This window comes from Pleurodeles waltl, chromosome 7 (assembly GCF_031143425.1).
Source record: "Pleurodeles waltl isolate 20211129_DDA chromosome 7, aPleWal1.hap1.20221129, whole genome shotgun sequence".
Lineage (NCBI taxonomy): Eukaryota > Metazoa > Chordata > Amphibia > Caudata > Salamandridae > Pleurodeles > Pleurodeles waltl.
In genome coordinates this window covers 784,585,042-784,602,450 of record NC_090446.1, presented here as the reverse complement: position 1 = coordinate 784,602,450, position 17,409 = coordinate 784,585,042, and the positions used below count along the sequence as shown (strand labels likewise).

At 44.4% G+C, this 17,409-nt stretch overlaps 1 protein-coding gene across 5 annotated transcripts in view; it reads right to left on the bottom strand.

The window, feature by feature from the left end:
* STING1 (stimulator of interferon response cGAMP interactor 1) overlaps positions 1-17,409 on the bottom strand; it is a 232,182-nt gene that overhangs the window by 170,580 nt on the left and 44,193 nt on the right. For all 5 annotated transcript variants that reach the window (XR_011194142.1, XM_069199301.1, XM_069199303.1 and 2 more), the window contains one exon: positions 9,532-9,715. Coding sequence is in view for 4 of the 5 variants with exons in the window: in XM_069199301.1 (XP_069055402.1) it covers positions 9,532-9,715 (184 nt within the window). In the remaining variant the exon portion in view is untranslated. The remainder of the gene's footprint in view (positions 1-9,531; positions 9,716-17,409) is intronic.

Genomic DNA, 17,409 nt, shown 5'->3' with positions numbered 1-17,409 from the left:
TACGATTTAGAGGGTATTTTTCAAAATGTCTTCTTTCTTATTCATTGGCCTACATTTGGAAGGTACAAATGCAGCAAAATCCAATAGGTAATAACAAATGTTCTGCTATTCAATGCTTCCACGTGTCTTCTGATATAAATGGTACCTCCTTTGTGTGGGTAGGCATCCTGCCTGTGACAGGAAATAGGCAACATGGATACATCACATTTTTCTACTCAAAATTGCGCCTGTTTTTGTGCAAAGTGGGGAGCTGTGGATTTTGGGTCCTAGCTCAGCCGGCACTTAGGGAAACCTAGCAAACCTGCACATTTTTTAAAACTAGATACCTGGAGAAATTCAAGGTGGATTGACTTGTATGACTCTCACCAAGTATTTTGTGCCCAGAATTCCTTGCAAACCTCAACCGTTGACTAAAAAAAAACACTGTTTCCTCACACTGTGATGGACCATTCTCAAATCTGCACGGAGTCACAAGCTTCCTTCCAACCAGCGTTCCCCCAAGTTTCCAGATACAAATGGTACCTTACTTGCCTGGGTAGACCTAGTGCCCTCAACAGTGAATGGCACAAAACACAACATGGATAGATCATTTTTTTTCACTCGCAAACTGGCTATTTTTTGCAAAGTGTGTAGCTGTGGATTATAGGCCCTAGCTCAGCTGGAACCAAGATAAACCTACCAAACGTGCAAAAAATTTTAAACTAGACACCTGAGAGAATCCAGGGTGGGTGACATGCATGGCTCTCACCAGGTTTTGTGTACCCAGAATCCCTTGCAAACTTCAGACAAAATACATTTTCCTCACATTTCTGTGATAGAAAGTTCTAGCATCTGTGGGAAGCCACAAACTTCCTTCCACCCAGCACTGCGTAGGTAGGCTTAGTGCCTGTGACAGGAAATGGCCCAAAACGCAACATGAATACATGTTATGGTATGTTAAAATTCATTATTAGAGAGCGCGTACACCAAAAGGTCTCTTGGCGCTACAGTAAAAAGCTAATTGTAAAGATTATTTCCAACTCTAATAAAAGCCCTACAGCCTGTTTAAATAGCAAGATCTAATAAAGCTTTCCTGAAATACAAAATATTCATTCCTTTGCAGATTGTCGATAGCAGAGTTCCAAGTAGGAGGAGCTAACACAGCAAAGCTCCGGCCTCCCAATCAGAAAAGTTCTAGAATCTTCAGGGAGCCATATATTTCCCACCACCCTACTTGTCTCCCAATAAGAATGGTACTCCACTTGTGTGTGTGGGACAGAAGAACACAACACAAAAAGGCCCCAAAGAGCTACATTGAGAGATATGCAATAGGGCTAGTCCCAGTATTTTGGGCCATTTTGTGGTGCCACCCATGCAAACCTATGAACCACAGATATTTTTCTAAAACTAGACCAGTAGGGCATTTCAGGGTAGTGTTCCCTGTGTAGATTCCATGAAATGTTCTTACCCACAATGCCCTGCACACCTCAAACTTTGCCTGAAATCACTTCCTACCACCCAGCGTTACCCCACTTGTACAAATAAAAACGTTGTGCCACTTGTGTGGCTGGGACTACTGTCCACATCAGGTAATGATCAAACCAAGGTCAATGGGAGCCTGCAGATTCTGGAAGTTTCCAACATAGATATGTAAGACAAATGTGTGATTGAAGGTAAAGTTTGAGGTTTGCAGGGCACTGGGAGTAAGAAAACATTGTGGAATCCATGCAAGGCACACTATCCTTTATCGTCAGGTTGTCTAGTTTTGAAAAATATCTGCGATTAATATGTTTTCATGAATGGCGACTGAGCACGGCCCCAAATCCTGCAGGCTAACACTATCGTTGATCTCTCCACACAAGCCATTTAGGGCTTTTTGTGTTGTGGTCTCTTGGCACACCTATACAAGTGGGGTACCATTCTTACCGGAAGACATGTGAGAACTAAGGGCCAGATGTAGCAAATTCCCAAATTGCGACTTGCAATTTGCGAGTCCCTGCGACTCCCAAATTGCAAGTCGCAATTTGGGATGCAGAAAGGTGTCTCAGACACCTTCTGTGAGTCGCTATGGGGTTGCAAAGACCCACCTTATTGATATTAATGAGGTGGGTCGCAATTTGCGACCCCATAGCGATTCAGGGCACTCACGGGGATGGAGGCCTGCTGTAGACAGCAGACCTCCATGTCCGTGACTGCTTTTAAATAAAGCAGTTTTTTTTTTTCAAAGTGCAACCCGTTTTCCTTAAAGGACAACGAGCTGCACTTTGAAAAATAAACCGAAACCTTTTGTTTCGGTATTTTTCAGGGCAGGTAGTGGTCCATTGGACCACTGCCTGATCTAAAAAATTATTTTTTATGCCAGACACAAAGGGGAAGGGGTCCCATGGGGACCCCTTCCCGTTTGTGACTGGGTTACCATCCACTTCAAGTGGATGGTAACTGCGCTTTCATTTGCATACCAGTGCGACTCGCAAATAGGAAGGGAACACCCCTTCCTATTTGCGACTCGGAAATGCATTTTGCGAGTCGGTTCCGACTTGCAAAATGCATTGCACATAGCAAAGTGGTTTAGCGACTCGCAAACGGCGATTTTCGCCGTTTGCGACTCGCTAAAGCTTTGCTACATCTGGCCCCTAGGGTGGTAGAAAACTTTTTGACTTCCCACAGATTCCAGACGTTTTCCTCCCAAAAATGTGAGGAAAATGTGTGTTTTTAGTCAAAGTTTAAGGTTTGCAGGGCATATGTGTAAGAAAATGTTGTAGGGTCCACGTGAAACACACAACCCTGGACTACTCTGAGTGTACAGTTTTCAGAACTGACTGAGAGTGGTAGGTTTTCCCAGGTGGCAGCCTACTCAAGCACAATAAGTGAAGCCATTCACCACTACAAATGGGACGATATTTGGAGTTAGCCACATTTTCCTGGTCCATGTGCAAACCAACAACACCGAAAAGAATCAAATGTCCTCTGTCTAGCCACTGGAATGGGATATTTAGTATGCAGAAGAGGAGAAAGACTGACACTTTAGGGGTGAAGGTTAGGGTGGGGCCTGATGTTACAACGGGCCAGACCAACCCCAATATTTTATTTAAAAATATTCCTGACATGCAGTGGGCTTTTTGCCCCAGAGGGGCAAAGAGGAGGCGCAGCTCCTGACTGCCCCTGGGGAGGACTGGCTTTTCCTTTTGGCATGGGGGTGTGAACAATGCCAGAGTGCACCACCTGCACCACTTTCTTTTGCCCAAAAGGCACAAACCCTGGTATCAGGTGGATTTTCTAAAACCCAGGGGGGCAGTTTTGGTGCAACACCCTCAAACTAAAAAACCTATCTGCCCCCCCAGGCACCAGTTCCCCTTCTAGGGCGGGTGTATGGCTCGATGCCAGGGTAGGCCCTCCCTCTTTTTGTTTGTTTCAGCACAGTTTGAAATCCCTGGGGTTCAGTGGGCTTTCTGCCTCCTTGGGGGGCAGATAAGGGGTAAATACCATTATCTAACTTTTGGGGCAGAAAGTCTAAATGGGGTTGCAGGTTGGGAAAGAGCATAGGCCCCTGATCTGGGGGTGGGGGAGTCATCCACACCCCAAACAAATTCTGCATAAATGCAGTCCCTGGTGTCTACTGGGCTTACTGCTCCCTCCCCAGTCGAGGCAGATTAGGGGAAATTATTACCATCTGCTCCCCAAGGATGGCATTACGAATGTTAGCATTTTTTGGGGGGGGTTGGTGCATGGCCATGCCCATGGTGGGCAGCCCCCACCCCTATATTTTTTATAGTGGGCAGCCCCCACTCCTATATTTTGTTTTTAATTAAGCTCAGTTGTCTAGTTGCTTTTCTGCCCACCAGGGAGGCACACTAGGGATTATCATACCCATCTGCCCTCCAGGGGGCGCAGAAAAGACTGACAGTATATTTTGTTGAATAGTGGGGGAATGGCCAGGCCTATAATGGGCAGCCCCTAACTAGTTATTTAAATTAAGCCATCGGGTCTAGTGGGCTCGCAGAAAGACTGACAGTATATTTTGTTGGGGGCTGAGGGGATGGCCAGAACCCATAATGTGCAGCCCAACCCCTATATATATATTTTTGTAACTAAGCCCTGGTGTCTAGTGGGCTTCTTGTCCCCCCTGGGGGGGTAGAAAGACTGACAGTATATTTTGATGAGGAGTGGGGGCATGCCCATGCCCACTATGGCCAGGCCCCACCCTCACTTTTTTTTAAAGCCCTGGTATCTAGTGGGCTTTCGGCCACCCATGGGGAGGTTGGGGGAAATTGCCCCATCTGCCCCGGGGGGACAGAAAGACTGTAGCCATCAAATGTCCTGGTGAGAGCACAGCCCTTGCTTAAGAGGGCACTCTCCCGAACCCTGGTGTCTAGTGGGTGGATCACTGCTTGGAGGTCGTTCTGTGAGATCTCCTACAGCAGAAGGGATTTTACATGCAGCACCCGTGTCTGCCAATGGCTGACAGATGCACTGGGGAGGTAGTGCATGTGTGGGCTATCGATTGACACTTGCCCTTAAGGGGTCTGTGCTTACGGCAAAGCCGTGTCTGACGAGAAACAAAACAAACAACAAAAAGTCATATAATGTTGACAGAAAAGGGTAAATCTGCTGTGTGCCGCACCAAGCCGAAATTCGGTCCTAACGACAGACATATACTTTCTTTGTCGAGGAACACCTGTCTTCCAAGATGACATCAACCACCTCTGGAGGGAGCTCGAAGGTATTTAGCTGCTCCCGCTCAATTTCCAAGCATGGTGGAGACTGCGAAGGCCATGGTGCTTTAACCCTGCTCCATTGCTGAGACAGCACATCCTCCAAGAGGGGCAGCCTCATCGAAGGATAGTTGCTCATGCCCACGAGCCCTGGATACCATGCTCACCGTGCCAATCCGGGTCCACAAGGATGATTTGGGTCTGGTTGGTCCTGATCTTCTTCAGAACTTGAGGCAGAGAAGGTATCATTGGGAAGGCATACAGGAGGCTCGAGTTTCACCCTAAGCGGAAAGTGTCTCCTAGCAAGAGACACCTTTGAAACTCCAATGAGCAGAACTGCTCTAGTGTGGTTGATAATGTTTATGCCCATGGTGCATAAGATTGCAAATGGCCTAGGTTCAGCAGAAAGTGTTGCTCCTCGGGTATAGAAAAATGAGTGGGTCTGAGGGAAGCAGATAGTGTTTAGCTGCATTTGTTGTTGATAGAAGCTCATGTATAATATAAATGGTCTTATAAACATACAAGGGTCTCTATCTATATTTCTCAAAATACCTTAGAAGACAAACTTGCCATATGGGGGTCATGCAAAATTCTGATACAAAGAGGGCTTGTGACTAGAAATCACTGATGAAACCAGAAGTAAATCCTTTTCTGACCATGTGACAACAGTATGCAAATATTTTGTTAGCACTCATTTGTGAGCTGTTTGTTTAAGAGCAGTGTCAAGATCTCAGTTTGTTAAATGATAAAGGAAGGGACTTCATCACAGCATACAGAGGGGAGGAGCCTATACAGTGTGTAAGTGGCAGTGTAATTATTTGCTCATATATGTGGACCATCTCTTTGCCAGTCCAGAGCTTCACCTACTAATTCCTTTAAATAATAAAATATTTTTAAGTTATCACTATTCTCTCGTTGATCCTAATAGCAGTAACTTTAAATTATTTATTTAATGTAACTAGAAGTGTCATTTTGTCAGCAAATTGGCATATGTTTACTCTAGTGATTCATCCTGTGTTAGTCAATTAATTAAATCTTTTAGATTTTTGCAAACTAGGACTATCAACAGTAAGAGATCATCCATTTTTCATAATTTACGATGATGAATTATGCATCATGTTAGACAAGATGCCCATAATGAGTGCCATGACTAAAAGGGATTTCCTCCTACTAGTTTTTCAGGTCTTTCCTACAAGTAGGATGTAAGCGAAGTCCTTTGACACGTGTCTTGATTCATAAAGAACACCCGGGAAACATCAAGACGGTGTGAGGCTCTCTATGCAGGAATGAGCCTCATAACCTAAAACCATTAATTCATTCCTAAGCCAGGTCCTTCCATCACAAAGACAGTTCGGCTATTTCTAGGAATACCATGGCCAGATCCTCCCAAAGGGAAGGTGAGACAGCAGGACCCGAAAAATCTACTCGGCCACTCGCTATGGCAAGTCATTTTTTATGAGGTTGAGCTATTTTTAGAATCTACTTGCCCCTTCTGGCGAGTGGACAAAGAACAGGTGTTCTATTCAGACAGAAACTGAATTAGCAATTAAGATGCCTTTACATTTTATTCTTGTCACATTTGCTCTGTGTTCAGAGACATAGGTCAAAAGTCAGTTTGTCTTCTTGCAATGGAAATACTTTTCCTTGTGACTGCAGAGTTCCAGGATTTTTTAAGGTGAACTGTCTGACCTGTGTGAAATGAAAGGCTGTGGGTATCAGGTCTTTCCTAACACACAAGATTTATATAACTAAGTCAACTTAACAAACATTGCAAAACATATAATTCAGTAGCTGTGAAAGACCATCTATTTGTACTTGTATGATGAAAATAATATTTTAATAGGTTGAAAAAAACTCAGAACACTTCACTTGGTGATGTGCAAATGATTTATATTTTTCTGAAACCTAATTTTCACAGATTATTGTTAATATACTATATAGTTTTATCAGTAAAGCTGCAAGTTAATGCGAAGGTTTTTGGACATTTCTTGGAAATTTACTGTCTGGAAATGACAGCGAGCTACCAAATCATACTTTACTAATATACTTATTAAATGTGAGTGTTTAAACATAAACTGAGAAACACTCCTGCTCTGATGGCAAAGCTATTAGTAAACTAAGAGGCAAGTCATGCATGGACCATGTGTACCCTATATGTGGGCTAGATGTATTACCCATGGAGCATAGTGCATTTAATCAAACAAAAGAGGACTTTTTCACAGCAGAAATGCTGAACTTGCATATTTGAAGATGCACTCATGTGAGAATGAAGAAAAAGGTGACTGTGAAATACAGTATTTACATAGGACCACACAATTTGAAACCTGTTTCTGGGTCAACTACATTACAGTTAAGTCGAGTAGATTGTTCAAGCTATTCGACCTGCAGGTCTAGTAACATTTTTATGATTTTTCGAGGCCTGGACAGAGAGGGCTGGAGAAGAAAATGGAACACAGAAAGGTGATGGTAGTCATGCACAGCTATCTGCCAATGGCAGGCACAACTAGGAAGTCTCCCCCTTCCTTAGCACCTGCCTTTACTCCAACAAAGTGTTTGAAGGTGGCACTGCAGCACAACAGCACAAGATAACTGGATTTTTTCTTTTACTGTGACTAGATGAAAAATGAGATATTACATCTCACATTTCTCTAAAATATACAAATAAATATGTTTTCTGAACTGAATGGTGCATCCCAAATTTCATAAACCTTTACAATGTACACTATGTAACTGCCACCATCTTGAAAACCTAATTCAAATCCAAATAATGCATTTGCTTTGTTTAGGCGAGATAAAGATGCACGGTTTGTCCTGTCTCTGGCCTTCAAAAGGCTACTTTAAACATTTGTTGCTGTAGATATGATTATACTACTACACAGCCCCATAATATGACACAGATGTCACTGGACAGGGGTGGTTTTCATCTATCCTATACTGTGTTTGTTATAAATAATTGACTCACTAAACATCGGCCTGGTGAAATGACACAATGTAAGGTTAGTCTAGTCCAATGAGAGGCTGCCTGAGCAGAGAAGAAAGACTACTTTAAAGAGAGCAAATGTTTTTGAAGTGTAGTCAGCAGGTCATAGACCACAGCCATGACAGGCTGATCCTCCCACTCAAACAAAAAACGGACACTTGACCCTGATGACCTCGCCAACTACTAGCCCATCATTCACCTAATATTGATTGCCAACATTACTGAAAAAAGTAGTCTATGTTCAACAATAATGCTAACAATCTCTAGCACAGCTACCAGTCTGGCTTCAGATCACACTGCGCACGGAGACCACTATCTTACACGTCATAGATGATGCCGTCCTGACCTCATATGTGGCTGTCCCCTGCCTCCTGATACTACTGGATCTTTCACTAGTCTTTGTCCAGTGAACCAGCTCACCCTCATATGCATCCTTGAGTCTCAAAAGGGATTCACTAGCAGTGTTCTTCACTGGTTCCCCTCCTAACTTTTCAACCTCCACCAGTTTATTCACATGGTGCTTCAAGGTCCCAAAAGATCACTGTTGCCTCGGAGTCCCACAGAGTTCTATACTATCCCCTGTCATCTTCAACCTCTATTTGGGGCCACTTGGTCCTCTGCTCAAAAATAACAACATCCAGATTCACCAATATGCCAATGATACACAACTCAAATTGAAAGTCTCTTCTGCTTCAGACATCCAATGCCTCAAACACTGCCTGCACATCAGCCATTTATGGACGTCTAGTGCCTATCTGATCCTCCATCCACTCAAGACAGAAAGCCTGGTATTTCCTAAGAAAAAAACAAACAGTACTAACCTGGCTCATTGACAGAAACCTTGTTGATTTCAAATGCCGCCTTTCAATGAGCACAAAGTCATTTGGATTCACCTGGACACCAACCTCACCCTCAAGGAGCACAGTGCCAAAACGGGACACTAACCACACCTTCAAGAAACACAGTGACATAAAAACACAAAAATGGCTTGGTACCAGCTCCCTCTTCTACAGAAAGTGAAACGGCTTCTCCCAGTCAGTGACTTCAGATCTGCTGTTCAAATATTTATACTTTCACATCTGGATGGTGGTAACTCCCTGCTCAATGGCCTCCCAGACTCCATGCTGACACTCTTGAGGGGCATCCTACATGCCGCAGCATGTCTCCTTCCAGGGGCTGGAGAAATATGACACCATCCTCATCGAGATGGAAACCCTTGGGCTTCCCTTGCTGGCCTACACCGTCTCCAAAACCAGCTGCACCCTTAGCAGAGCCATCATGACCAGTAGCCCCGCTTATCCTTCAGACATTTTCATGTTTCTCGCACACCTCCAGCAAGGACACAATATGACTGCAGACTAAGAAGTGTAAAATAAAAAGCAAGGCAGCAGGCCTTTTACATCTATGCCCTCAGGATCTGCAATAGGATGCATCCATCAGGCCCACCCTAATGCTGCTCCAGTTTTGGAAAAAGTTGAAGACACATTTCTTTAAAGAACGCTACATTACAATGCATTAACAGTTTACATACCTTCTACGACTACTATCACTCACTGACATTATGCTTGACTTTGACTTTGTTGCGTTTGGTGGGTTTGTGTTACGAAAGTACCACATACAAACACATCAAATAAATAAAATAACAAAGGCCCAAAAAGTAAAAAAAAAAACAGGATGAACATGCTAAAGAAATGGAGCTTCTCACACTCCCAAACAATGCTGCTATTTAACAAGCGTGTGCCTTTCATGTGTTCTGATGTAATAAACAAAAGTGGCAACCAACATTACACAGGCCTGCTGGAATGATACTAAAAATTAATAGCATGTGAAATCTTGGAGTCTGTTTCTTTGTTGGCTTACCTGAAATCCTGTTGCAATATGCAGCAGATTGCAAATAGATGCAATTAGTATGTCCCTTATTAGTTTTGTTTGAAATCGCTCATAACTTAATGCCAGGAAGACCAACCCGCAAATTATGAAAGGTATAACCGAATGTTTAAAATTGATACAAGCCTTTGCTGCCTCAGTCCACTTCCCATGGTACCTATAATGAAGAATCAATGAAGAAAGTAAGACCCTACCAATAAACATTTTGTATACAGTAACATGATATAGTACTAATAATTAACTCTTACACCGATGTCCACAATTGTGTCTTTTTCTGTATTTAATTATGTTGTGTTTGCTGTTACACTGTGTAGCACTCTACTGTATAAGGACATAAGGTAAGTGCAAAGATGACTACAGTACATAATATAAAGCAGAAAAACGGCCGTATGTTGTTAGATGTTTTCATGCATGGCATGGACTCTATCAACATAAAACGGTACCATATCGTGAATGAATCTAGTTTGGAAGACATTTCATCATCGATTTTGATTACATTGACCAAGGTTAAACATCTTTTTTCTGGCATTTAAAAACATGTGTGAACAATAAGAGAGAAATGAAGGGATGTGAAATCTTGGGCAGCTTTAGACGCCCTCCATTAGTCTTTAAGACAGCGATGATGGAGGATGGTAAGGCCGGATATGAGTAAGAACAAATTAGAACAAATTTCTGTGAATCAATGAAGGGGATGAAGGACTGTATGCTGTTTCTGAGACAAGAATTGATATCTTATAAAGTCTTTCAATTATTCTGACAACAGTTTGGCCTTCGGTCCGAAGAAAGATTGGGGACATAGGTGGCTTTTTGTTTTGTTAAGAGGGATTTTCACAGTAGAAAATCTTAGGAAGTTACTGGTTGAAAGCATGGACAGGGGTAAAGAAGAACAACATTGCCACTGTACAGTAGTCATTAGTTTACAAGGCTGACTGGATGTGGGAGCTAACAGGCTGAGTGAAATTTGAAATCTATTTACCATTACTTTCAGTTACAACAAACTCTTTGTGCAGGATGAGACAAAAAAAAAAGAATTAGTATCAAACTATTCGACTTTGGTGATGTTGCATTCAATTCGAACTTTAACAAATAGTAGGTAACCTTAACTTTGTACAAAAAGTGATGCCTAAGAAACATTTAATTGCTTTGACAATGGCATAATGGGAGATTCTTTAGACATTTTAATTATGGTATGCATCAGTGACATCCTAATATTCTTTCTAGGCAAGGGTGGTACATTCTACCATGAAACAAGCATCAGTGGGTCTAGATGCTTCAGTACTGCTTAATTTGTTACAAAAGAAATGGAGGAGAGTGAGTGTGAGTCTGAGGAGATGCAAAACTATAGGCTTCAAAAAGCCTACATTCAAGTGAGAGAGTATGAAGCTAAGTCGGAACATGGACATTTAAAATTATTTGTTCTTTTAATGTTCCGATGCAGTTTCCTTACTCGTTTTTACACTCTGGAAAAGAGTGCTAACAGCTTGGACCCTAACCAATCCATGGATTGTGCTCTTCGGTGACCTCCCCTCCCCCCATAACCTCAAGTGGTGGGGTTGTAAAATCTGCCCACAGTCGCCCTAGGAGCTTCACTTAGGCAGTTCCATCCACACTTTAAATACTTTTTGTGAGAGAACAGGGCTGATTGCAGAGGCCCCCTAACTTTTTGCCCCCATTTTACCCTTTTGCTGGTGTTTTCCTGACTCTGATGGGGCCCTGGGTACTACTAACCAGTCCCAGGGCCCGTGCTCTGTGTAAACTCAGTATGCAAATTAGGCTAATTATAATTGGCTAAGCCAACCTACCTATAAGTCCCTAGTATATGGTAGGGCATGTAGGTTTAGGGACTCCAGCATAGGTGCCCAGTGTCATTTTAAAGGCAGGCCTGCCTTGCTGGCTGCTTTTAAATTAAAGGTATATGCAAATTCGACTTTGGAATTAAACGTAGTTCCAAAGTCTTAAACTACCTTATTTTTACATATAAGTCACCCCTAAGGAGTACCTTATCTGAACGTAGGGCTGGGTGCCATGTAACTATAAGCAGGGACCTTATAAAGATAGTTTTATAAGCCCTGGTGAGGTAAAACAGTCAAATTCGTTTTCCCTCATTATAGTGAATGGCCTCCATAGGCTAGAATGGGGAGACTTTAGTTTAATTTTAAAAGTCCCCTTAAGTAACAGATACAAGGAGTTTGGTATCAAATTAATTGTTATAATAAATCCCACAACTTCCAGTTGTGGGATTTAATATAACTTGTTCAGGTAAAGAGTTTTAAACTTGACCTGAAAAGTTGCCAACTTCAGCCCTGCAGTATTTTTGCTGCTGTGCTCTGATTGGCCAGCCTCTGGCAGCCTGTCCAGGCTGCCTTGATGAGGTGTGAAGTGGCCTGGCTCTACACAAAGAGATGTGCCTGGGGGGGGGGAGATCTCCCCTCAGCAGATGGTGAAGCAGGAAGGGGGAGGGCTGCCAAACTGGTCTTCAAAGGCAGAGAAGGACATTTGGAGCAACCCAGCAACACCCTCACATCCTTCAAACCCAGACAATTAGGTGCCCCTTGATTAGATTAGGAGAGGGCAACATAGGGGTGTGTTTAGGATTTTTAGCCACACCAGTGGGTGGGCTCAGCCAGATGTAACCTCCAAAAATCACTTTCAGCCATGATGGATTTTTGAGGAAGGTTGCTCCCTGGGATTGATTTTTGCCACACTTCCCAGGAAGTGGTCATCACAGGGGGAAGGACCCTGCCCCTGATTGGAGAACCAGGACCCCCCTGTTTTTCACCCAGGAGCAGGGATAAAACTGGCAGACCTGCACCCACACTTCAGATCCCTATCTGATTCCAACAAGGAAGAACAACAGGAGAAGAAGGACTGCCCTGCTCGACCCCTGACCTGCACCTGTACATTGCACTCTGGAGGACTGCACCAGCTGCACACTTGGGCTTCACCACTTAAATGACTTTACCTGTCTTCTGCTGCTCCAAGAGGGGACTCCCTGTTTGCTACAGGTACAATGGAGCTGCCCAGAGTCCCCTGTATCAAGTCCTGCAAGCAGAGCCCAGCTGACCAGCGTCCAGTGGCCATTTGAGGATTCTGACCAGGTGCATTCTGGGAATTGTTGTCCCAAATCCCAAGGAGCAACTCAGAGCTTCTGGAACCTCGGATCAAGTTGTGGACACTTCAAGGACACAAAAAGGACCTCTGGAAGAAGATCCAGTAGTTTGGAGACATTTGGAGCAACTCCATAAGTTGAAGAGGTGCATTTTGGGAGTTGAAGTCGCAGACCCTAAGAGGCACACCAGAGCCTCTGAACCCTTGGCTGGTGCTGTGGACCACTTTCCTGAATCAAACACTTCTGAAAGTAAGTGTGACAGTGTTACCTCGTGGGTGGCCTGAACTCTGGACTTTGTTTCTTTCCAGTGTGACCTTATTTTTTTTAACCCTTTGAGCGCTAGTTGCTTCTATGCGCTAGAAAGCATTAATTCTTTAGAAAATCATATCTCTGGTTTCCCTTATCCGATTTTATTCGTTTTGGTGTCATTGTAAAGATAAAAATATAATCTATTTTTATAAATTGATTTTAAACAGTTTCCTGTGTTTTATTTAATTACTGTTTTGTGATATTTGAATGTTTTACGCTTTGTCTCCTAAGTTAAGCCTTGTCACTCGTTGCCAAGCTACCAAGGGTTGAGCTAGGTTTAATTTACTGAGACCTAATTGGACCTAAGTGGAGGTTAGTGGCCTAATGCTAAGTGTAGGTACTTACCTGCCCTTACCAATAACCTATTTTCCAACACTGTTCTGTGCGTGACTTGGGGGTAACTCCCCTCACTCACTGCTCCCCACCTCTTAGAGGATTGTTCATTATCTCTAGTGAGAGTTTCACAATGGCTAACTTCCAGCCTGATTTGGAAGGGTACAATGAAGTCCAGGTGGAAGTCAAGTTGGCCCTCTAGCAGAAGCTAGACGACGTGCTGGAGAACCATGACCAAAAGTCAGTCACTAACACATTGGAGCTCGCACTCCAGCCCTTCACAAGGAAGCTGCAGAAGTATGTCCACTGAGCTGCAGGCTTGGAATCTTCACACAACCTCCCTCTCAGGACGACAGGGTCTCCAAATCTGAGAAAAGCAAATCTAAAGCACAGAACAAAAAGTGACTTACCTTCAGTAATACCTTATATGATAAAGGCTCTATCTAACTGCAGATTCCTTACCTTAGAATATTCCCCAGCCGTCAGACTGGATCCAGAAAATCTTGAGCAGTAGCTCTACACTCCAGTAGGTGGTGCCGATCGGCTCCACTTCGGCATCATAGGAATCGTCCGCAACAGATGTGATGCGCCCGGAACCTATACAAGCACCAGCCCAGCACACTAACATCAGTTTCTTTATGTGATTATTACTGTGCCAGAAGCACGAAGCCACATCAGAAGACTGTGAAACCACTGTACAGGTTCTATGGGCCTAAAAGGACAATTTCAAGGTGTAGAGATCCAGTTCACAGGGCAGGAAGGATGGAAGGGTTGGTGGAGAATATTTGGCTCGATAGAGTATCTTCTAGATAAGGCTTTACCAAAGGCAAGTAACTTGTTTATCTGCTACAGACTTCAAGTGGCAGATTCCTCACCTTAGAATAGGTACCCAAGCAACACCTCCCCAGAGGTGGGTCTGCGAACTGGCTCAGACTAAAACCTCCTGGAAGGTGAAACAGGCAAAGTGCCTGTCACAACGGACCTGACTATCAAGGCTTTAGTGTTTTGTAAACGTATGCAGAGAAGCCTACCTAGAAGCCTGACAGATGTGCAGGACAGAGAGTCCGTGAGGTAACGCAGCATTGGTTTGGGTAGAATGAGCCCACAAGCACTCAGGGGGTGCTTCTTGTCGAGTGCATAGCAGATATTAATGAAGAGTTCAATCCATTTGGAGATGGGCTGCTTCTGAACTGTTTTCCCTTTCGTCGCTCCAGAGCGGATCATCCACCCTGTATTACTTTGTGAGAATGACAACTCTTTTTTGGTTGAAGCAGCAAATTCTCCCATCCCCGTTGGAGGGGTGAGGTGGAGCAAAGAAAATTGGCAATGTGATGCTTTGGCCGACGTGGAAAGGTACACCAACTTTGGCAGAAAAGAGGTGCAGGTCTGGAGAACCAGTTTCTCAAGGAAGAAGCTGGTGTATTGAGGGTGAACAGAAAGAGCCTATAGCTTGCAAAAAGACAGTCTTGATGGTCAGAAGTCTTAAAGGGCAGCCATGCATCAGTTTAAAAACAACAAACACATAAAATACATAAAACTACATTAAGATGCCATTGGGGCATAACAAAAGGTTTGGGGGAAACATGCACTGAAGTCCTTTCAGAAAACGTAACAGGTGACTTAAATAGGAAGGGTTGGTCCGGCAACAGCAAGAAAGCTGAAATGGCTGAAAGATAACCCTTAACTGAGCCCAGAGCAAGTCCTTGCCAGGCTAATGAGAAAGCAAACAGCAACACTTCAGACAGGGGTGCAGAAAGTGGGTCAACATGTTTTTCAGGAAACCAGGCCTCAAACTTGTCCCAACAGTATGTGCGTAGAGTTTTTGCAGATGGATACTTGGCTGCCAAGATTACCTCATATACTTTGGGAGGAAGACAGAATACTTTCAACTGCTGCCACTCAAACTCTACAAATGAGGGCAGAGCCTGCACAGGTCCGGGTGTATGACCCTGCCCTGTTGCTGCACCAGGAGATCCTACCAAAAGGGCAGCCTGATTGGAGGACCGAACCTCATGCTCAGAAGTTCAGGATACCATACTCTTCATACCCAATCTGGAGCTACTAGGGTGACTTGGGCCCGGTCTGTCCTGATCTTCTTCAGAACTCTGGGCAGAAATGGTATTGGTGGAAAGGCATACAGGAGTCTTGAGTCCTACTCAAGATGAAATGCGCCTCCGAGTGAGCTCTGCCTTGGGAACTCCAATGCAATGAAGTGGTGACATTGCGCGTTCTTGGTGTGGCAAACAGATCTAAGCAAAATTCTCCCCACTGGCGAAAAAGAGCTTGCACAACCTCTAAATGGAAATGCCATTATGATTCACAAGTCATTGATGACCGAGTTCATCCGCCCTGACTTTCAAAGAGCTTGCCTGGTGTTGTACGATCAGGAAAATGCCTTTATGTTCAAGCCTTACGTGCAGGGCCTCTTGGCATAGAGTCCACAACCTCACTCCACCCTGTTTGTTACAATACCACATGGTGGTAGTGCTGTCCATGAACACCTGATTCAGCCTTCCCTTGATGAACAGGAGGAAGACTTTCTATGCCAAGAGAATTGCTCTCAAGTCCAACAAATTGAGGTGGAGCTGAGACTCCACTGGAGACAAGCCCTCTGATATCCACCACTCCCAGATGGCGGCCCCAACCCAGGACTGATGCATCTGTCACCACCGTGAGCTCTGGGTGGAGGAAGGGAGAGAGGTCTGCCACTGACCCAATCTAGGTTTGCCAGCTACAACTGCAGATCTTTTGCAGTGCCCTCTGATATCTGGACCATGTTGGATAGATTCCCCTGGTGCTGCACTGACAGGGACTTCAAATTCCTCTGCAGAGGAAGTATGCCATTGAGCTTACTTCACTGGCAGGATGCAAGAGGCCATCAGACCCAGCAGTCTCACTGAAACCCAGGATTGAGCTGAAACATCATAGTCTGATTATCCTGGACTCGTCATTTCAGAGAATAGAGACAGAACTGCACTGTGTCCAGAATATCTCAAATGAAAGGAAGTGTCTAAGAAGGAGTCAGGTGTGACGTATGCATGTTTATAGTGAACCCCAGCAGCTCTGCCATAGTCTGGAGGTGGGTGACTACTGCAAGAGGTGAGCTCACCTTCAACAGCCAGTTTTTGAGGCAGGGGAAGACTGGAACGCCTTAACTCCACAGATGGGCTGCAACCACTGCCATCAGTTTCGTGAACACCCGAGGGGCGCTGGTAAGACCAAAGGGGAGAACAGCGATCTCAAAGTGCATGTGGCCCACCGTAAACCATGTAGCGTTTGTGGCCCAGCAGGGCTAGGATTTGGTAATATCGCTCCTGCAAGTCCAAAACTACCATCCAGGGCAGACAAGACCTGAGCCAACGTGAGCAATTTGAATTTCTCTTTTTTCAGGAAGTAGTAGAGGGGGCACATATCTAGTATAAGGTGGAGGTCTCTGTCCTTCTTTGGCAGCAAGGTGTAGTGAAAATAGAAACCACAAACTAATTCTGAACTCTCTTGATGACTCCTTTGGCCTAAAGGACCTGCACTTCCTGACACAATAGAGAGGGATGGGCCTCCATCTGCTGATCTAAGGACTGTGGCAGGGGAGGCAGAGTTTCTGTGAATGTTGAGGCATCACCCCACCGAACAATTTACAGCACCCCCTTTGTCCAAATTTATGGCTTGCCATAGAGGCAGGTGGTGCTGGATCCTGCCTCCAACAGGGTTCCCTTGTTGTTGTGAGGGCATACTAAAGGAGTTTGAGGGATGCAGCTGCCAGGGAGGTGGGTGGTCTGGGCAGATATCTGGCCTTGGCTCAGGGGGCGAATCAGACTTGTAGAAGACAGTCAATCTCAGCAAGGCATGGGAATGGAGCGCCACCAATGCAGCAATGGCTCTGCCCAGCGAGTCAGTCATATCCAGTCCACATCATACTGTGAACTTTGCTGCATCCCTGTTATTGGCAATTGCCTGGGTCTGGATGACTCAGGCCTCCTCTGAGACTATGGGCAACACTTGTGCAATGGAATCCCACATTGTGTGGCTGTACCAGCCTAAGAGGCATAAGGTGTTCACTGCAAGGCTGGTGGAAGAGAAAATGCTCTTACCAAAAGTATCCA